The sequence below is a fragment of the Theropithecus gelada genome, chromosome 7b (assembly GCF_003255815.1).
Source record: "Theropithecus gelada isolate Dixy chromosome 7b, Tgel_1.0, whole genome shotgun sequence".
NCBI lineage: Eukaryota > Metazoa > Chordata > Mammalia > Primates > Cercopithecidae > Theropithecus > Theropithecus gelada.
The window spans coordinates 64307868-64331019 of record NC_037675.1 but is presented as its reverse complement, the minus strand read 5'-3'; the positions used below and the strand labels follow the sequence as shown (position 1 = coordinate 64331019).

The 23152-nt window shown below is 36.3% G+C and overlaps 1 protein-coding gene across 2 annotated transcripts in view; it reads left to right on the top strand.

Annotated features, from left to right (window-relative positions):
• KCNH5 (potassium voltage-gated channel subfamily H member 5) overlaps positions 1-23152 on the top strand; it is a 347163-nt gene that overhangs the window by 44452 nt on the left and 279559 nt on the right. For both annotated transcript variants that reach the window (XM_025392372.1, XM_025392374.1), the window contains exons 5-6: positions 13214-13329; positions 19188-19580. In XM_025392372.1, coding sequence (XP_025248157.1) covers positions 13214-13329; positions 19188-19580 — 509 coding nt within the window. The remainder of the gene's footprint in view (positions 1-13213; positions 13330-19187; positions 19581-23152) is intronic.

Genomic DNA, 23152 nt, shown 5'->3' with positions numbered 1-23152 from the left:
TTGGTTAGTTGATTGAATTTTGTTGAATTAAAGTTGTAATAGTTGACTTTTTCAAGTTATTTTTCGGTTTTTATTTATTCTGTTGTGTAGTGCCTAGGCTATATGTTGCTAGATTATGGAAAGAATAATTTTGTCATCAGGAGAGTGGCTGGCAAAATGCAAACCTTCTGACTGTAGTCTTACTGACTAAAATAGTCAAAGAGACTGCTATAGAAACTACTAGTCAGTGGCATGTGCTTTTACCTCCTTTTCTTTGTAATTTATTCCCAATTTATTCTCTCCAATTATGTTTAAATTAGAAACTGGTGTCATATAAATGAAGAATTTCAAATAACCTTAGAAGTAGTTTTTATGAAATGTTATTTTTAATAATCTCTTAGGAAACTGAAAATAAAATGTCTCCCTCTTTGCATTTGGCAAACATCGCCTTTCCTTACTTTTTTAAAAAAAACTGGCATAGAAACTTTAATCTTTCCAACTGTAATCATAATTATAGAAAAAATCACATTAAGTTTATTCCTTGCATAGGAGCTCACGTATGTAATAATGTATCTGCTCAGTTTCTGGTTAACATCAAATTGCAAGAGGAGAATTTTTACAGTGTGTAAATCATTCAAAGTATGACAGAGAACAATTTATTTGTACTTTGAAGATCGAATAAAGTATTCGGTTTGGACCCATACTCCCTGTTTCTATGCCTTTACACATAGACTCAGTGCCTAGGAAATTTAAGATAACTATAAATACTGCTTTTAAATTGAACCGTCTTCTAATAGTATTTAGATTTAGTGCTCATTTGCTTGTTTTAACATTCGTGGTGCTCCATCCAACAGCCAGAGAATACGTATTCTTAACCTCACATGGAGTGGACCGTTCACCAGAGAGATCACATTCTGGGCCATAAAGCCTACCTTAATAAATTTTAAAAAATATAATCTTAAAAAGTATGTTCTCAGACCAAAGTGGAATTAAACTAGAAATGAGTAACAGAAAGATATCTGGAAGATCCTGAAATATTTGGAAATTAAACATGTTTCTAAATAAATCAAAGAAGCAGCCTTAAGATAAGTTAGAAAAATATTTTTAACTAAAGAAAAATGAAAATGGCCGGGCGCAGTGGCTCAAGCCTGTAATCCCAGCACTTTGGGAGGCCGAGACGGGCGGATCATGAGGTCAGGAGTTCGAGACCATCCTGGCTAACACGGTGAAACCTCGTCTCTACTAAAAAATACAAAAAACTAGCCGGGCGAGGTGGCGGGCGCCTGTAGTCCCAGCTACTCGGGAGGCTGAGGCAGGAGAATGGCGTAAAAACCCGGGAGGCGGAGCTTGCAGTGAGCTGAGATCCGGCCACTGCACTCCACCCTGGGCGACACAGCGAGACTCCGTCTCAAAAAAAAAAAAAAAAAAAAAAAGAAAAATGAAAATACAATTTATCAAATTTGTGAGATGCAGCAAAAGCAGTGCTTAGAGGGAAATAGGTAACATTAAATGCATATATTAGAAAAGAAGAAAGACATAAAATCAATAACCTAAGATTCTACATTAGAAACTAGATAAAGAAAAACAATTTAAACCAAAGCAAACTGAAGACAAGAAATAATAAACCTTACAGCAGAAATCAATGAACTAGGCAACAGGATAACATCAGAGAAAATCACAAAAACCCAAAGCTGGTTCTTTGAACAGGTCATTAAAGTTAGTAAACCTCTAGCCAGGCTAACTGAGAAAAAAGGATAAAGACACAAATTACCATTTATCAGAAATTAAAGAAGGGCCGCTACTATTCATCCCATGGACATTCAAGCAGAATAAAGGGTTACTGTGAACAACTCTATAGCTACCATTGATAAGCTGGATGAAACAGACCAGTTCCTTGAAACATGAAAACTACCAAAACTTGCAGAAGGAAAAATAGATAAACTTCATTTGCTCTTTATTTATTTAAAAAATTAATAATAATTAATAATCTTCCAAAACCAAGAAAAGACCAGGTGCAGGTGATTTCATGGTAAGCTCTACCAGTTTAGGGAAGAAATTTAGGGAAGAAATAATACCAGTTCTTCAAGTCTTTTCCAGATAATAGAAGCAGAGGGAGGTCTCTTAACTTAACTCTGAGGCAAGCACTACCCATATAGCAAAACCAGAAAAAGACATTACAAGAAAGGGAAACTACATATATATATATCTAAAATATATATAGTTTATATATTTATATATAATATATAGATTATAGTCTATATAAATATATAATATATAGTCTATATATTTATATATAATATATAGATTATATATAGTCTATATATTTATATATTATATATAGATTATATATATTTTTTGTGTGTGTGTGTGTGTGTGTGTGTATATATATATATATATTTTTTTTTTCTTTGAGACGGAGTCTCACTCTGTCACCCAGGCTGGAGTGCAGTGGCACGATCTCGGCTCACTGCAAGCTCCGACTCCCAGGTTCACGCCATTCTCCTGCCTCAGCCTCCCAAGTAGCTGGGACTACAGGCCCCTGCTACCACACCTGGCTAATTTTTTTTTTGTGTTTTTAGTAGAGATGGAGTTTCACCGTGTTAGCCAGTGGTATCAATCTCCTGACCTCGTGATCCACCTGCCTCGTCCTCCTAAACCAATATTTTTCATGAATATAGATTCAAAATCCTCTACAAAAATTAAATTCATCATTGTCTAAAAAGAATTATGACAACCAAGTGGGGTTTATCCCACTTATGCAAGGCTGGTTTAACATTCAAAAACCAATTGCTGTAATCTACCATACAAACATGTAATTCACAAAATAATGAAGAAAAGTCATGATTATGCCAGTCAGCACAGAGAAAGCACTTGATGAAATCCAGCACTTGTTCTTGATAAAAACTCTCAGTCAAGTTTGAATAGAGGGGAACTTCTCTAGTTTGATAAGGAACATCTATAAAAAGCCTATAATATTCTAATTATTTTTTCTTGTACCCATTAACCATCTCCCCACCCTCCCCACCAACTACCCTTCCCAGCCTCTTGTAACCATCCTTCTACTCTCTGTGTCCCTGACATCACTTGTTTTGATTTTTACATAACTAAAAGAGCTTAATTGGATTGTTTGTAACACAAAGGATAAATGCTTGAGGGGATAGATACCTTGTTCTCCATGATGTGGCTATTATGCATTGCATGCCTGTATCAAAATGTCTCATATACCTATAAATATATACAGCTACTATGTACCCACAAAAATTAAAAATAAAAAAATTCTACTGCTAACAGTGGTCTATATCTTAAAGTTATATATTTTTAAACAAAAGAGAAATGATTGGTGTCAGATTTGTGACCTAACATATTCTTCAAATGAATTTTTCTTGCCTTCATGCATGAATGATAATCAGACAGAATAAAAAGCTTTGATCATAGTCTTTTCCTCTCAAAAAAATATGTATTTGTATTTGCACTAGATGATTGTTGTTTTCTCTCATTTACTTTAAGTGATTTCATGGCACAGTGAAGTTGGCCAAAGAAAGTACAGTACTTTCGCAGCAGTTTTGACCGGCTGAACCTAAGTGGTGGTGTCAGTAACTACATATCTATTTATGGAAACTGAAAGTCGGCAACATTTTGCAATGAAGTTGGGGAAAGGGTACTGATATTGAAGGGTTGACTTTTCTTTCTGAAATTAATGCCTCTCCATTTATCTGCATCCCCACACCGGAATCACAGAATTCTTTGTAAGGCTCAGTCCCTTTGAAATGAATAATTCATTTTTATAAAAAATGATATTTGAAAAAGCTTCAGACAACTCCTTGATTTTTTAACTATGGGTTTGATAGACATGTAAATTAGAATTTATAGGGAAAATCAGACCCCATTGTGAAAAGCATTAAAGAAAAAGATCTCTTTCCAGTGCCAGAATCTGTAGATGAGCTTATTTTAAATAGACTTTTGAGACTTCTCTGTATCTTCCAAACACATAGCAGATTACCAAAAAAGTATTGTAAAATGTAACTATGAATGGTGTGTGTGAGCTGCTTTCAATTATTCATGTGAACTGTACATTTAACATGAAAAATTCAGTAGAAATAAAATATTTATGCTATTAAGTCATCATCCTATATCTTGAAACTAGCAGTGTAGGAAAGTATGTTTTAAAATATTGGCATAAGCACCTATCTTTCAGCTTTTTAAATCAAGTAAAGGAACCATGGAACTTTTGGGAAATAATGGATGAGATGACATGATAACACCATAATATCAAAATAATTTGGGTGTAGAGCATTGAACTTGGATATAGTAGACTGGCTGTTGATTCTATTTTGGGCACCAGAGTTACTTAACCTGAGCCTTTTCAGGACTCTTATAGGAATATTTTATCCTCCTTGTCTTACATTTATCTATTTTTTTTCCCAACAAAAAATTGGGAATATGGTGCAGGCACGATTCTAGGTCCTGGAGATACAAAGTCCCTCCTGTCACATTCTAGTGGGAGAGGCAAACAAGTAAATATATAGTGGAAGCTTTCTTTTGATTGCTCCCATTGTCTCAGTAAAAACAGGAATCACAGTTATCAACTGAGAGTAAAGATGGCGAAGGATGTGAGAAGAGTGGAGTGTGTCTGAACTGGTTATCTAAGAGAGTGGAATAGTGAATGGACAAGAGAAACACAGGAGGATTTCTGAGCCAAACAAAGTTCCATTTCAGGCTAGTGGTCATAAATTTCACTAGTTACCTATGAGCATAATATTGTGTTTTAATCCACTCATATTTAGTCAAAGAGGTGTAGATGCAGAAGTAAGTGAAAAGTTGTGTTTATCCAAAGTTGAAGTTTGGTCAGGTGAGTAAGAGAAGACTCAGGGACTCCAAAGATCTGGGAGTTGAGGATGTTTACAAGGGTGTTTGCAAAATTTTGAAGAAATACTTCATTGATAAAAACTCTGCCAGCATGTAAGAAATAGTGTTTTAGCATTCAGAACAGACACGTGAATCTACACACTGGCAAAATCGAAATGTAATCCCAGAGCAAGGACTTTTTACCTTCTTAGCATGAAAGGGGCCAGGTGATTGGAGCAAGGCGTCCAAGTCCTTGCAGGATTTGCCAAAATTGACCGGAATTAACATCAATCTCCTACTTGTATCGATATTTTTACCAAGAAACTTAGACATATGATTGAAAGACTTGAATAAATGGATTCATTCTGAATTTTATTTCTGAATCATATCTGGGACAATAATTATAACATGTGAGGGCAGCCAACTAATTTGCATGTACCTCTTCCTTGTAATCAATCTATGATTACCAAACTTTTATTCTGAATTGATGTTTTGTCATTGACTGGCACTGGGTAATGTCAACAATACCTTTGAATTATACCATGATGGATGGTTGCAAAAACCATTGAAAGGGAAGGAAGCCAGTGTTGATGGAGTAGTTAATATATGCCAAGAACTTTATATTCATTATTGGTCATTTCTATATTTCTGAAAATTAGTATTGTTATCTCCATTTTACTGTTGAAGATTCTGACACTCAACATCTGACTGATTTCAAATCCCATGTTCTCTCTATTGCACCCATGCTGCCCCATCCTTCTCAGTGGAGACTTATTGTTGAGGTTTAACTACCTCAATCCCTTGTTTTCCTTTCTCCCCACAAAAATGAAGCACAGGTTGAGAATATTCTCATTCGGATAGAATTATGCTGCTTTGAACCAAATAAACTAACTGATAATAATTTAAGGGGGCATAGTGTTCCTGTTTTTTTTTGTTCCTGGTATTGAGGTCTTGATATTGTTGTTCAGGTAATCAGTCAGTGGTACCTGATACATTATTTATAATAATACAAAGAGGAAAATTACAGCCAAGAAATCCATTCTGTTGATTATCCATATGTGTTCTAAAAGAGATGGCCTAAATCTCTGCCCATTTATACTGTACAGTATTTTCAAACAGACTCCAAAACTGCCAAGATAATTACAGTGTGAAATATCTTGTGCCAAATAGTTATGGCATCTTCTTGCCAATAATTGAGACAAAAAAAATTCCCATAGAATAAAAAATAACAGCCAAAATAGCAAGCTTCTCCTTGTGGAAGCCAATGGTTTTCTTTAGAGAGGAAACAACAGATGAAATATGAGTAATTATACTATGTAGTCTCTTTGGCCAAGAGTATAATTGTTTACCTAAGCTTTTTTCTTATAGATTAGAATCTTGTGTTGCAGTCTAGTAGATTGATTTAACTGCCTCTGTGATTTCTTTTTATTTTTAAGATTAGGCAGTCCATGACAAAGAGGTTAATTGCAACCCAATAGAGCTAAACTAATGTTTTATTAAGAAGGAGTTGGCATCCTGAGCTTTTAGGAGAACAAATGTTCTCATAATGCCATGAACAACTTACAGAGCAAGTATTAGGCTCTTCATATTCAGCTGTCTGTTCACATTACCCTATATCGACCACATCTAAGTAACATCAGCAAACTTTGCTGAATAATCAGTCACACCAGTTAGGTCTCTAAAGGTGAGATCAGTAAATGTATCACTGGGAAATGTTGAAACTGCTGATACGTCTTTTTTCTCTGACCTAGACAGTATGGCAGCTCAACTTTTTCAAAGTTTGTACAGTACAAGTTGGTGAGAGATCAAATGAACTAATATAGCTAATAATAGGTAATTCCAACGTGTTCAAGAACACAAAGGGATTGGTATAAGACATTGTTAGTGATAGCAAAAATTTAGAATCTACTTCAATGTGCATGATTGAAACATGTGTGTGATCAGGAAGGAGCAAATTATCAATTCTCTGAGATGATAGAGGTGCAGGTAAGAACCAGGTGCCGTAGTGGTTTAGTCTGGAGGTGGATGGGAGAGAAGGGAAACTGAAGCCTGTCACATTTCTATGACCATTTTGCCCAAAGCAATCTATAGATTCAATGCCATTCTTCTCAAAATACCAATGTTATTTTTTTTACAGAATTAGAAAAACAATTCTAAAATTCATATGGAACTAAAAAAGACCCCAAATAGCCAAAGTAATCTTAAGCAAAAAGAATAAAACTGAAGACATCACATTACCTGACTTCAAGTTATATTACAAAGCTATAGTAAACTCAACAGCACAGTACAGGTATAAAAATAGACATATTGATCAATGGAACAGAATAGAGAACCCAGAAATAAAGGCACATATTTACAGCCAACTGATCTTTGACAAAGCCCATAAGAACATACACTGGGGAAAGGAGACCTTTTTCAATAATTCATGCTGGAATAATTGGATTGCCAAATGCAGAAGAATGAAACAGGGCCCCCTATCTCTTGTCATATACAAAAACCAACTCAAGATGGATTAAAGGCTTAAACATAAGACTTGAAGCTATAAAAATACTAGGAGAAAGTCTAGGAAAGCCTCTTTTGGACATTGGTCTAGGCAAAGAATTCATGACAAAGACCTCAAAAGCCAAGACAGCAAAAATAAAAACAGACAAATGGAACTTAATTAAACTAAAAAGCTTCTGTACAGCAAAAGAAAGAACCAACAGAGTGGACAGATGACCTGAAAAACAGAAGAAAGTATTTGCAAACTATTTATTCAACAGAGGACTAATATCTAGAATTTATAAGGCACCCAATTCAACAACAACAACAACAACAACAACAACAACAACAACAAAATAACTCCATTAAAAAGTGGGGAAAGGACGTGAATATATATTTTTCAAAAGAATACATACAAATGGCCAACAGTATATGAAAAAATGCTTGACATCACTAATCATCAGAGAAATGCAAATTAAAACTACAATGAGATATCCTCTCACAACAATCAGAATGGCCATTAAAAAGACAAAAAATAACAGATGTTGATAAGGATGTGGAGAAAAGGGAACTCTTGTACACTGTTGGTGGGAATGTAGGTTAGTAGAACCTCAATGGAAAACAATATGGTGATTTCTCAAAGAACTAAAAATAGAACTACCATTTGATCTGGCAATCCTGCTACTGGGTATGTACCAAAAGAAAATAAATCTTTACACCAAAAAGATACCTTCACTCATATGTTTATCGCAGCACTATTCACAACTGCAAAGATAGAATCAATCTAATTGTCCATCAGTGGATGACTGGATAAAGAACATGTGGCATATATACACAATGGGATGCTACTCAGCCATAAAAAAGAATGAAATCATGTCTTTTGCAGCAATATGAATGGAATTGGAATCCATTATCTTAAGTGAACCAACCCAGACACAGAAAGACAAATATCACATATTCTCACTCATTAAGTAGGTGTTAAAAATGTGTACACATGGATGTAGAGAGTGGAATGATAGACATTGGAGACTTGGGAGGGTGAAGGCATGGGAGAGGGTGGATGATAAGAAATTCTTAATGAGTACAATATGTGTTATTCAGGTCACAGTTAACCTAAAAGCCCTGACGATTATACAATTGATGCATGTAAAGAAATTGCACTTGTACTTCATAACTTTATATAAATTAAAAAGAAGACTATCATGTTTCTGTTTTTATCAATAACGTTTTTGGCAGGGGTTTGTGCTGACAGTAAGGAGAGAAGGACAGCATAGGCGTTGTGAGACAAATCCTAACTCTTTGGAAATGGAACTGCAAGAAGGCCCTAATCAGAGACAAATTGAAAGATTACTGAGTAGCTCAGAAAGCTCATCTTTGAATGCTCCCATTGATTTTAATGTGGACCAAAACATTCCTTCGCTTTGCATTGATTCTCCATGTTCTAGGGCGTTTTGATAGCAAAACTCATAAATGATTACTCAATTTTACAACTGCCTTTGGCTTTGATTTCTCTAGGAAGAAGGAATCCTTTCCAAGTCTTTTCTTCTAAATTTCTCTCTTCTGGTACGTCTGAGTCAGTTCAACATCTACCACCACTCTTTTTTTTTTTTTTCTGCCAGCAGTTCCCCAGTTCTCTTTCTGAAAGCAGATTATAATCCTTAACACTTCCAGAATTCCTTCCCCAACCTTCCTTACCATGCCTTTCCTACCTTCTTCAACCAAAAGACTTCTTTCATATAAGCTATGCTGATACCTAAGAACTGAATATATTTTCTTCTTTAAATTTTAAATATTTATGTATATTGCAGATGCTGTAGTCCTATTTAACTTATTTCCTCATTAATCATCATTAATTCATTCACTAAACAAAACCATTCAGTAAAACATTCCACAAAAACAGATCTAGTGCCCACTATGTGTTAGTCAACCATGGTAATATGGTCTGGCTCTGTGTTCCCACCCAAATCTCATCTTGAATTGTAATTTGAATTGTAATCCCCACAGTGGGGGAGGGACCTCATGGGAGGTGATTAGATTACAGGGGCGGTCACCCCATGCTGTTCTCATTATAGTGAGTAAGTTCTCCTGAGATCTGATGTTTTTATAAGGGGATTTTCCCCTCTTGGCTTGGCACTTCTTGCCGCCATGTAAAGAAGGATGTGTTCGCTTTCGCTTCTGCCATGATTGCATGTTTCCCAAGGTCTGTCCAGCCATGTGGAACTGTGAGTCAATTAAACCCCTTTCCTTTATAAGTTACCCAGTCTCAGGCAGTTCTTTATAGCAGAATGAGAATGGGCTAATACCAAGGATAGAAAATACAAGATCTGGCACCTAAAAGTCACATGATGCAGTCAATTCCCTTTTCATCTATGTTGAAGGGTAGTCTTACTCAGAATATGCTGACTTAAAACATTTTTAGAATAATGGGTTAATATTACCTTTCTCTTTCATTTTCTTTCTGTTTTTTAAATCAATGATAGTCCTATTTTTACTCTTGGAGAAAAATGCCTGTGTTTTATTTTTACTGTTTAAAAATGATTTTTTTCGTTCAAGAAACTAAAATAAGCTAAAGAAAAGAGATAAAATATTCCTTGATCACACTGACTTCGTGTATAAAATAAGGTACACACATATGCAGACATTTGTACAAGTTTTTTTCTATTAGGAACTACTGCTTACTCATTAAGAAACACAGTTGTAGTATGTGCTCGTGATGGCTTCAAATGGAAAACCAGAGGATGATAATAAGCTTTCATTGTCATATTTCTCCTTCCTCACATTTATTTTCATGAATGATACTGTGAAATCAGAGAAAACCTGCAATTTGATGATATGTATTCTTTTATGGATCATTTAATTTATTCCTAAATGTCTCCTTTTTTTTTTTGTCAAAATATTTTTTTGGATAAACCTTTTTTTCACACAGGGAATGAAAGTGGGCATTTCTTTTAATCCAATTGAGTTATATCAAGAGCTGTAATTTTACCTGTTTTAGAAATCTGAGCCTTCAGTAAGTAAAAAATTGACTTGGAATTTTCTAGAAATAGTCAAGGCAATTATAACATTCTGTTGATGTAAGGTGCACAAATTATCACCAGGTAAAATTATAATATACCTATGACTTATATAGTTACTGTCCTCCGAAGGTACCCTCATCACTTTTACCAAACAAAGCAAAACCAAACCAAAAACCAGGGATAATGAAACAAAATGAGATTTATTTTATATCTGATTTTTAAAGTTACAAATACAATTGATTTATGTTACGGTGTATTTTATGCCAGGCCCTGTTTCAAGTGGTAAGAATGGAGGGAAAAACAAGAGTTTAGCAAGAGTGACTATTATATTAATCAACAGTTGCATCAGTGTTGTTAGTACCGGGTGAGGTATGCATTCCATGATGTGCATGTACAGAGGAGAGCACGTCTCACTTGTGGGTGAATCAAAGAAGCATTGAGGTAATGCTTTAACTGAGGCTGCAGTTACCAGGTTAAGTGTTAGCCAGACAGATGGGGGAGGGAAAAGACATTCCAGGCAGACAGAATGATTGTAACATGTGAAAACATGGAAACACAAAGCAGCATAGGGTGTACAAAGAATTCCTAGTAGATTTAATTTTCATTTTGAATTTATTCTTTATTTGATTTGCTATTGATTTCAATAAGGCTGGGATGCAGAGCATGTGTGAGAAAGTGGCAAGAGAGAGGCAGAGCAAATCACTGGGATCAGAAAATAAATGACCTGTATACCAAGGATATACAGTGTTATCCTGGAGGCCTTCAGGTTTCTGTAAAGGGTAATAGGGTAAAAGGCATGTGTTTTAGAAAGAATTTTGCAAGCAATGAGGATGTGGTTTTGGAATGCTGCCTAACTCAGGTGAAAAATGGTATGTTGTCTGACATAGTAGGGTGCAGAGAGGAGATTCAATTTGAGAGATATTTATTGATGTTATAATCTATAAGGCTGGGAAATAATTGTGTGTGTGAGTGTGTGTGTGTGTGTGTGTAGGTAATAGTGAAAAGAGGATGGCGAATTTCAAGTTTCTCATTTGGGCAATTAGAAATATCTTTTTCTAATGGGGCCATTTGAGAAGATCAGGGATGCATGAATGAGGCAGAGTGGGTGATGAAGGGGTAAGATGGTATCAGTTTTGGACATGTTGAGTGTTGTCAGATGCCTGTAGAACACTGTAGTAAGAAAGGTCCAGTGGCTAATTAGACACATAAGTCTGGCACTCAAAAGAAAAAGTCTCAATTTGTCATAGAGATTGCATGTTGGTTTTTCATTAATGTTGAGTTTTTAGAGAGTTGGTGGCATATCTGATACCTTTTTTTGTTTCTGCAGCACATTGTACAGGGTAAGCCTTAGGCTTGCATATGATTCCCAAAACCTAACCTTTTTTTTGGTTCTAATTACTAGGATGCGGCCCATTAATGTAGAAGAAATAAAGACTTTCCATCAACTGATGCCAGTTTATTTCTTTTCCAATCCAGTTATTGAATACATAGAGAGACCTGAATTGGTGGGGCAATACAAAGCTTAAATGAAATCAGAATCAGCCTGAAGAATAGTAGTAAAGAATGATGTCACCTGCATTTTATGGTTTGACAGATATTAGGCAGGTGTACAGGTGTATTTCCAGAATTTCTTCCTTAATTTTTTTTTTGTCATATTGTCTGAAATTTCATCATTGCCATCATTCCTTTGGAACATCAGGAGTTTTTCAGTTTTAAGGAGTTGCCTAATAAATGACCTCATGAAGGGTAATTGTTATTACCTTCATGAGGTTTTTATTACCTGTTATTACCTGTAGAAGTTATCAGATAGTGTTAACAACATTTTTTAATGAATCGGAGCTTTTGAGATATCTAGAGGAAGGATAATTGAGACAGGACAAGAGTATGGCTGGTTATGTTCTATTTGTTCACCTCTTATTGACATTTCCTTGAGATTAATGATTTCAATGCTGGCAATTTGAGGCCCCAGAAGAAAATTCTTTCCTATTAAATTGCATTTCTTTCCCCCAAAAGTCACTGCTCTTTCAGAAGGCATTATTAACAATTCTAGATATTCCAAAAATAAATTTAGATATCACTGCAGTTGTTAATAACAGATAAATAACATTTTGCTATATTACAAGGAAGATGGAAGTGTGTGAGATAAACCATTAAAAGTAAGATTTGTTGCAATTCAGTTTTATTCTCTTATATCTACACACAAATGCATGAAGGACTTTTTATTAGGGTAAGGCAAGCTGCTATAACAAATAAATCCCCAACTTTCAGTGGCTTAATCCAATAGAAGCACATTTCTTGCTCATATAACAGTCCAAGGCAAAGGATCCTGGCTGGCATATGGCATTTTCCCACGCAGTTATTCAGCAGCTTTCCTATCCCTTTGGGCCTTGTCATTTGCATCCTTCCAGCTGGTAGAAAGAAAGAGAAATTATGGAGAAGTCACAGTTGCTTCTTCAATCATGGCATGGAAGTGACACACATTACTTCTGTCTACATTCCATGGGTGAGAATCAGGGACATAGGCCATACTAAGATGCAAGAAATTCTGGGAAATATGTTCCTGGTTGGACAGCTATTTCCCAGTAAGAAAGCTATACAGTGCAAGGAGGAGCACAGAATTTTGTGAACAGCTGGTTGCCTTGGCTACGGGGACTATATCACAGATATGGGCAAAACACAAAGGTCACACATAAAAATTGCTCATTATTTTATAGCCACATTTCAAATATATGAGCACATGTATATAGAAGGAAAGAAAATACTTTTGTTTGATACTTTGCATTCATTTTGGATATTATGTGGTTGCTGAGATCTTTTTAATACTAGCAAGAATGTTGGATTTCTTATTCATTGTGTATGAGAAACTGAGACTTTCTTTCCTTATTTTTAAGGTTGGACGAAATTTGCCCGATTGACACGAGCTTTGACAAATAGCCGAAGTGTTTTGCAGCAGCTCACACCAATGAATAAAACAGAGGTGGTCCACAAACATTCAAGATTAGCTGAAGTAAGTATGAGACAAACTTTGCTTCCCAAGATGGTGGTGTTGGTACATTTTTCTTCCCCAAAATGATTTAATATAGATATTTCTGGCTATGATCTTATAAATACTTAGCTGATAATTTATGTTTCCCTTGTAGAAATATAGAAATCCCAAATATTTCTATTCATTCTCTCCAACTTTTGAAATGGGAGTGTAGCTTATGACATCCCATGTCATGTCTGTAGAGTACAAGTTTTCTTTGAGCATATCAGATAGGGAGTTCTTTCATTGCTTCATGAGTATATGCAGCAAACACATATTCAGGGTATGCTTTGTGCTTGGCACTCTGCAAAGGATGTAAAGATAAATAAGAAATGGGCCCTGTCATCAAGGAGTTAAATACCCAACAGAAACTGATCATAAGATGTGAAAAAATGCAATGACAGGGTGCCGTGGGAGCCTGTGCAGGAGAATTTGCCCAAATGTGGGGCCCTAGGGAAGGCTGTATGAATGAGATGATACCTGGACTGAGTGAATTCTGAAGGGAAAATGTGAGAGTTAGTCAAGTAAAGAAGGGATGCAGTTTATTCCTACTAGGGAGCCCAGCATGTACAAAGGCTCAGAGATGAGGTAGTATGATGACATTGAGTATGACTTTAGTGTAGTTGAATTCAGATGGGGAAGGAGAAGGTAGGGTAGCATATAGTGAAATGGTGGTGGCTGGTGTCTCATGTGCCAGGAAAATGACCTTTGTGTCTCAGAAAAACCTCTCAAAGGAGGTGCATCCTAATTGGTTTCTTTTGCAATTTCATGTTTTTATTGTGTTAATTCAAAAACTTTATTCTAAGAAGAGGCCCATAGTTTTTACCAGATTGCCATAGGGATCCAAGGCACAAAATAATTAAAAACTCCTGCGTGACCTAGTGGCTTTGTGGAGAATGGGGAGGTAGGGAAACCAGTGAGGAAGTCCTAGCAGTAAGTAAGTCAGCATGACCACGGTTGTCAGCAAGATAGTGACAGCAGAAGCAAGTGGATTGCAGACACATTAAGATTAGAGTAAACACATTTGTTGATACATGAGAATAGTGTGTGAAACAAGGGGTTGAGTCCAGTGCGATTCTATGTTTTTTATTTAGACGACAGGGTAGATAGTACTGTTGGTTAATAAAATGATGAATGTAAGAGGAAGGAAAGACGATTTGAGGACAATGACCATGAGTTCGGTTTTGGGCATACTATAGGAAGTCCTAGTGGAGATGCCTGAATGGCAGTGAGATTTATGGGTTTGGCACTCTGGAAAGATATTTGAGTTTGAGTTGTAGGCTTCAGTATCATCCTTACAGTTATGGCTGTTCAAGTCATGTGACCAGACGATGTTACCCTGAGACTAAGGAGAAAAAAAATGAGGACAGATCTCTGAGGCAGCTAATAGCTTTATTGTTCGCATGTCTTCTATAACCATAATTTGTGTTACTGGTTTGAAAGATGCCAAAAAGCTCATTAAGCTACCAAAACTATGCTGAGCACTATGTTTGCACTCACCAAATATTCTCAGGTAACTTTTACCAAATGAGAGACAGATAAAATAAAATCCATATGCTTATCAGTTTTCTCTGCTGCAGAAAAGTGAGTCGAAGCCCTTCAGAGTAATTTTCTTAACTCATTGTAAATATAGACTTTGGTTTGGAGGAGATTAGGAAGTAAAGTATGTTCCCTGAATTTAGAAGACTATAGAGTTTTCCTTAGACCATGGCTAACAAAAAGACTTATTACGGTTTTCTGCTTTAAACAGCACTGTTAGCTTGGGCAAAGATGAATCCTTTGATGTGCAGACATGTTTCTGAAGACCAAAATAAGACATTAATATAACTAAATATTAACTAATAATAATAATCACAATATTTAAAAGATAATATGCAATTAGTACAAGATTTAAAGCAGACAGTGAGATACAACTTTCTTTTGCAAAAATGCTTAGATTTTGGAGCTATTTACTCTTTTGCCTAAAGTTGCCTGTTTCTTTCTACAAATCAAGCTGAAATGTAGGAGGTTGTTTCTGTGATTGCTAATTTTTATAGTCATGATTCCTTCGGAGTCTTAACCACACCTTATTCAGGATTTTTCTTTTGTCTGTTACACAACAGAGTGAGAGCAAGTGGAAGGGGGACATAGAGAAGAAAATCTTCTCCCTTAGCACCCAGAATCACTCAGGATTGTTTTTCTCTATGTCCAGGGAAAAGAAAGAAACTTTCCCCTTGACATTTTCTCGTTTTTACTTTTGAGAAACATTCCTATTTCATCCCATCTGTTTTTTTTTTATTTGTTCTGTGATTAGTGTTAGTTTCTTTGCCAGTCATCCCTTATTCATAAACCTGGTTCTGATATAAAACTGCTTTCTGTGAGATCTTAGGATCGGTTTCAGAGAGCACACAGAAATAACAAGATTGTCGATAGACATTTAGTCTGAATACCTGCCCTGCAGCGCATGCTCTTAATCTCCAAAGATAGACATAAAAGAAATATCAAATAAGTACAACAATATTGTTTTTCCAGTGGTACTCAAAACTCATATAATTTGCTCAATGCAAGTATTTGGTTTTGCTATGGAATTTTAGGCTCTTCCACTTTTTCAAAGACAGATAAATTTGATCTCAGTTCTACCTGATCCCCCAAATTTAGAGCTGATCCCCAGTTTCAAAGATTCCAGTCTCCATAAAGGTAGTTAATTAATTTTCCGCATGCCTTGACGCCCTGCTGATTGCCTTTAGCTTGTTCACTTTTATGTTGGGTAGAGATAAATGTATGCACCCCGCCACATCAGTCAGTGGGCCTGACTTTGTTGGAGTCAATGCTCTCAGATCTTCAGAGAGGAAGAATGTGTCTGTATTGGTACAAAAATACATCAAAAAAAGGTGATTTCATCCTCCCTCCACCAAAGGCTTGTTGCTTATAAAAGCACAAATGAAATAACAATGAAAGTGAAGAGTCTGTTACTCACTGTTTTATAAAAGAGCCCAGGGACAGAGTGAAGATTAAGGTAATGCTTTGCATATGAAAAAGATCAAGCTTCAATTATTTTTTGTGCACTAGTTTTTGTTGTTGCCATTTTCCTCTTCTTCCTCCTCCTTGTCCTCCTCTACCCTTTCCTCCTCCTTTTTGTCCTCATCTTGCATTTTTTTGGAGGGCTTTACATTACGCAAATCACTGTCTAGAGAATTGGGTCCTGAATGTCTAAAGAAATGTAAGACAGATCTTAACTTGGGCTGTACATTGTAAACACCTGGGAAGGTTTTGAAACTATAGATTCTCTGAGAACCCAACCAAGACCAATTTAATCATTCTCCAGGGTGGAGTCTAGGTATAAGTATACTGTATTCTTTTAAAACTTCCCCAGATGATTTTAATGTATAGCTAGGTTTAAGACTTTCTGAATTTAGGGTGATGCCATTGCATCTTTAGAGGAGACCTGCAATAATCCGGGGTACTGAGCAGGGCTGACATCTGTTAGCACAGTAGGCACAGTGTCCAGGGCCCCACAGCGCTTTTACGGGCCTATAAGATGTTTCAATTTCTATTAACAGCAGAAGAAAACAGAGTAACTTTTAGGTAAAAATGAAAATTGAATGTGTGATATTAATATATTTATCTTTATAGGAAAGCTGTTATAATATATACACACATGCATATATATATACACATATATATATATATGTATGTATATACTTTTTTTTTTTTTTTTGGAGACTGTCTTGCTCTGTCTTCCAGGCTGGAGTGCAGTGAGTGGTGCGATCTCAGCTCACTGCAACCTCTGCCTCCCAGGTTCGAATGATTCTCCTGCCTCAGCCTCCAGAGTAGCTGGGACTACAGGCACGTGCCACCACGCCCAGCTAATTTTTGTGTTTTTAGTAGTGACGGGGTTTCACCATGAAGGAGTCCAGGAAGGAACGAAGGCTTAGGGTCCATGAAGGTGGTAATGCATCCTGGCACTGAGTTTGTTCTTATTTCCCAAGTTTGATTTATTTGTGGTTAAACATAGACTGTGTATATATAGATGGTAAACTACTAACATTGAATATGAAGGCAATTTTCATGTGTAGCACAATGAAATTGGAACTGACAGGCCAGTGGTTGAAAGGCAAAAGAAACACCACGATTATGTACAATTGTATATATATAATGCTTCACCCCAACATGACTTACACTCCTGGCAGGATAATTTGCTGTTAAGTAATTTAAGACATCATGGGAAAAATATAACTGAGGTACTGATAATGGCAAATACATAAAATATCTTTACAAGTATTCTTACAAACCCCAAAATAAAAACAACAATTCTAACATACAATTAAAGAGACTACCAATGATGTTTTCCATATCAAAAAATAGCAACAATGGATATTATATTCTTAGTTTTCCGATACATAAGTTCTGTATGTGAGAGGAACTTTAGGATACTCTCCCAAGCTTCCAAAGATGCTAGTATATTTGTTTTGTTTTTTGGCATATATTATAACTCAGAGTTACATGCTAACAAGTATTTTTATTTTTATCCATTCCTACATCTAAATATTTAATGCATTTATGATTTTATGATTTGGACTTTTTGACTCCTACCTCCTGGGTCCCATTAGTCCTAGAGACACTGAATAACTGAATACATATGATGGGCAAAGCTGTTGAAAATATTAAAAAATTTCAGTTTACCAAACTCTTTAACACATACGTTATCTTTGGCTTCATTGATGGCAAAGGGCAGAAGTTTTTGGTTTACCCCTTCAACTGTTTTTTTTTGTTTGTTTGTTTTTGTTTTTGAGATGTAGTCTCGCTCTGTCGCCAGGCTGGAGTGCAGTGGCGCAATCTCAGCTCACTGCAACCTCTGCCTCCTGCGTTCCAGTGATTCTGGTGTCTCCACTTCCTGAGTAGCTGGGATTTATAGGAATGCACCACCACACCCATCTAATATTTGTATTTTCAGTAGAGATGGGGTTTCACCATGTTGGCCAGGATGGTCTCGATCTCCTGACCTCGTGATCTGCTTGCCTCAACTATTTTTTAGAATTCCCAGGTTCCAGGTTCCAGAAGGCAATGCTATGTCTTGTGTTGGTTATCTTTGCCCAGGGATACACAAACCTCTACTCTTGCTCTGTCATCTGCTTTTTATCTTTTTTTTTCTACTGTAATTAGACCTAATTAGTATAATTCAAGGTTCATATAACCTTACACTGAAATTTTTCCATTTGTCAAATAGGTATACAGAAACAAACTTGAGTATTTAATATTTTTTTCCCTAAAGGAAATTTGCACTTGGGCAAGAAACACAATATTCTTTAAGTCCAGATCTAAGGGAGAAAGGGAAAAAGCAGGTGATACCCTTTACAATCCTTTACACTGCTGTGCCAGCCATCAGGGCCCTTGCTGAGTATCACTCAACAACAACATCACCAACAGTGGGATGCTGGGGTCCAGCGAGGCCATCAGAATCAAAGCTGTGCTTCCCGAGGTGCTAAATGTGTATAAAGAATAGATAATGGTGTGTCACCCAAATAACTGCCGGACAGTCCATGAGAGCCATGTGATTCTAGGGGGGCTTACAGAGTGAGTGTGCTGGAGGCACTTGAAGAAGTGGACATCTAGCAGTATTGTGGATCAGTGTTGGCTACTGCGTCAGAGCAGGCCAGATAGAACAGCAGAAAGATCAGCTTTGGTAGAGCGCTTGGACTTGGAGTGACTTCCTGTGAACAAATTTTAGGACAACTCAGGAAAAGAGGGAGGCAAGACTATGGAGCATGACTGGCTGTGGTTTGACTGCCAGTAGATTTGAACTCATCACTGACTGTGCAGAGATAACCTAGTCATGTATAAACACATTTTCTCTCTTTTAGGTTCTTCAGCTGGGATCAGATATCCTTCCTCAGTATAAACAAGAAGCGCCAAAGACGCCACCACACATTATTTTACACTATTGTGCTTTTAAAACTACTTGGGATTGGGTGATTTTAATTCTTACCTTCTACACCGCCATTATGGTTCCTTATAATGTTTCCTTCAAAACAAAACAGAACAACATAGCCTGGCTGGTACTGGATAGTGTGGTGGACGTTATTTTTCTGGTTGACATCGTTTTAAATTTTCACACAACTTTCGTGGGGCCTGGTGGAGAGGTCATTTCTGACCCTAAGCTCATAAGGATGAACTATCTGAAAACTTGGTTTGTGATCGATCTGCTGTCTTGTTTACCTTATGACATCATCAATGCCTTTGAAAATGTGGATGAGGTAAGTCTTTTGTTTTGGTTTTCTGAGTACTGTGGGTCATATGTTTTGAAAACATCAGGATAAATGGATTCCACAGATAATCCAAACCTCTTTTTAGCCACCATTTTCAACTTTCTTGAAACCCTTGCCAAAAGTTATTGCATTTGATCACCTTAAGTTAGTGTTCATCTATTTCTTTTCCTTGATATCTGGTTGAAAATACTAATTACTGGGAATTGGAGGTTGTGGATGGAAGAAGTGGAGGAGAAGAAAAGTGGTGGCATTTGAAGTCAATTATGGTTCACAAACTACGTAATTGATTGAAAGAAGATATTAGGTTGGTGCAAAAGTGATTGTGGTTTTCACAATTACTTTTAATGGTAAAAACCACATTTACTTTTATAACAACCTAATAAGTAGATGTATTTTCTTTGAAAAGCTTCAGCATTTGAACACTCTGTTCATTCACAGATCTATTGACTGCTCCTCTCAAGATACTTATGGTAACAGTGGTAGAGTTAACATAAAGATAAAGAAAGTTTTATGAAAGAGCAATTCTTGAATTTTTGCCACTTTGGTTTCTTCTTCATAGCTTTTGCTTTACATTTTGTCTGAATATATTTGTGGGTATTGGATGACATATTAGTCCATTTTCATACTGCTATAAATATACAACCTGAGACTGGGTAATTTATAAACAGAAGATATTTGACTCACAGTTCCACATGGCTGGAGAGGCCTCAGGAAACTTATAATCCTGGTGGAAGGAAGCAAGGACCTTCTTCACATGGCGACAGGAGAGAGAAAGGAGCACAGGGGAAACTGCCACTTTTAAAACCCCCAGATCTCGTGAGAACTCCCTCACTATCATGGGAACATCGTGGGGAAAACTGCCCCCATAATCTAATCACCTCCCACCAGGTCCCTCTCTTGACATGTGGGGATTACCATTCGAGATGAGATTTCGGTGGGGACACGGAACCAAACCATATCAGATGACTTCTGATGTCTGGTCTAATTTAAGGCTCTGCTTCTTCAGTGTTATCAGTGCACCTAGAAGTAATTAAAATATGTAAAAGCTTAAAAGACCACTTCATTCACAGCTTCTCAGCCTCTAACTTAATAGCAGATGATATTTAAGTTGTTAAACCAAGCTAATAGGATATAACCAGTAATTTCAATTCATAATATATAGAAGAGTCAGTATAGAATATATCTATTATTAAAATGTCTTAATAATGGTAATATTACTAACTTAATTGTCCTAAGATGTTCCTATAGATTCTACTCTGTAGACTGCTCGATGGAAAATTCCTTATTCTGTTATTATTATTATTATTATACATTATAATATATTATTGTTTCTCTATGTGTGTTGGGAGATAGATTGAAACTTTTCTTCAGTGACTTTTTCCATAAAATATTTACATTCAATCAACTATAATAATACAAATATTATTTCCCCCAAATTTAATGTAGACATTGTATTTTCATACTGTATATGTAATTATTACTTTACAAATTATGGGAAAAAAGAAATCATAGTAATTCATTTTCCAAGTTTTGAGTCCACCTACATGAAGCTTTTAAAGATTTTTTTTTCAAATTTATCTTCTGAAGTGAGTTAAAGGAGTTAATTTTGAAAATACAAATCACATAATAGGAGACAATAAGCAGTATTTATGTTTTGCACACTACACAGATGATTACATTAATACATTGGTTATTTAGAACATAGGCCTAAAGATTTTAATAAAAGGAATCACTCATGTGGAATCTAGAAAAGTTCATCTCATATAGAGTAGAATGATGGTAACCAGGGGGTGGGGTGAATGGAGAGATGGTCAAAGAATACAAAACTTCAGTTAGGTGGAACTAAATTCAAGAAATCTATTATACAACATGGCGACTATAGTTAACAATGTACTACATTCTGTAAAAATGGTAAGAAAGTGGATGTAAAGTGTTCTCACCACAAAAATGATAACTATGTGAAGAAACACATATGTTAACTAGCTAGATTTAGTCATTCCACAATGCATACATACTTAAAGACGTCATGTTCTACATAGTAAATACATGCAATTATTTCTGTCAATTAAAAATAATCAAAAGATTGGTTTGATTAGTATTGCAGTAAATATATTGTATAATAATAAATACATTTATAATTATATGTAATACTGCAATAATATTTATATTAAAAGATTCCCTCAATTTTGCTCATATTCAAGAAATGCAAAGTAAATCTGCACTAAGTACAATTTTCATTTATCATGCTGCAAAGCCCGAAACTGTTAGAACGCTAGGCTACTGAGTGTAGTAGCTAAGTAGGCACACCGCTCAAATCTCCTTTCATAAACACGTGTTGTGTGGAGTACAGTCAGCGGCACCCTCGGTCCAGCTCCTGGCTTTAGAAAGCCTGTTGTTAGCATCTCTTCTTAACTCAGCATTTAGTGATCTCACAGTGTTAGCTTGAAATTCGCCACAGTGGGAGTATTTACACCACAGAAAGTAGCAAAAGCTACAAATCAAGGCCTTTTTAAAAAAACTTTCTGTAGAGCTAGTTGTTAATCATTTTCCAACACAGCACTGAACACAGTTAACTGAAGGCTGCTGCCTTTTCTGATCTGCTACAGCTCACATATTGGAGCTGGGCTCACACATTTCCCCAGGGCTGCTCCCTGTCAATGTCTGAGTATGGTGGGAATACTATAACTTGTCCATACGTGCAACTTCTGCTCTGGGACTGTCCATTTATTATGTAAAAGTTTAAGGTTTTTCTTCCTACCTGAGTCTTCCTTCCCTCTTTCACAGGTGTTAGACTTGCATTGTAGTCCAAAGGCTCTTCGTGTTCCCCTCCTCCCCATTTTGTCCTTCCCAGGCATTTCCATCAGTAAAATTCTTGCGTAAATAACCCTGGCTTGGCATCTACTCCTTACAGGACCTCAGTTGATCAAGTGGGATGTGGTACGTCCCTCTCATATACTGCTCAGGGGAGAACGAATTGGTAAAATCTCTATAAAGAACTGTTGGCAATGTCTCGTTTTAAAAAAGAGAAGACCCTAGAGCGCCACTTTCAAATTTTTCGGTGGATTCTTTTATTATTTGCTTCCATGTCACCAAACAACGTGACTACATATCTACCTCTTGGTTTGTCAATTTTAGGTTTTGTCTTTGACTTCTCACTATGAAAGGTGAGATTTTAGCTCCCCTTTCTACCTTCTCTTACTATTTACATGCACCATTTTCATCACCTAATTCTCACAATGTATCATCCTTTTGATTCAATAAATATTAAGGGTTGATATTTTTGTGATTAATTTGTTTCTTTTTTTGGAGACAGAGTCTTGCTCTGTCACCCAGGCCAGAGTGCAGTGGTTTGGTCACTGCAACCTCTGCCTCCCAGGTTCAAACGATTCTCCTGCCTCAACCTCCACAGCAGCTGGGACTAGAGGTGCACACCACCACACTTGGCTAATTTTTAAAAATTTTTTTAGTATTTCACCACGTTGGCCAGTCTGGTCTTGAATTCCTGACCTCAATTGATCCGCCGCCTCAGCCTCCCAAAATGTTGGGATTACAGGTGTGAG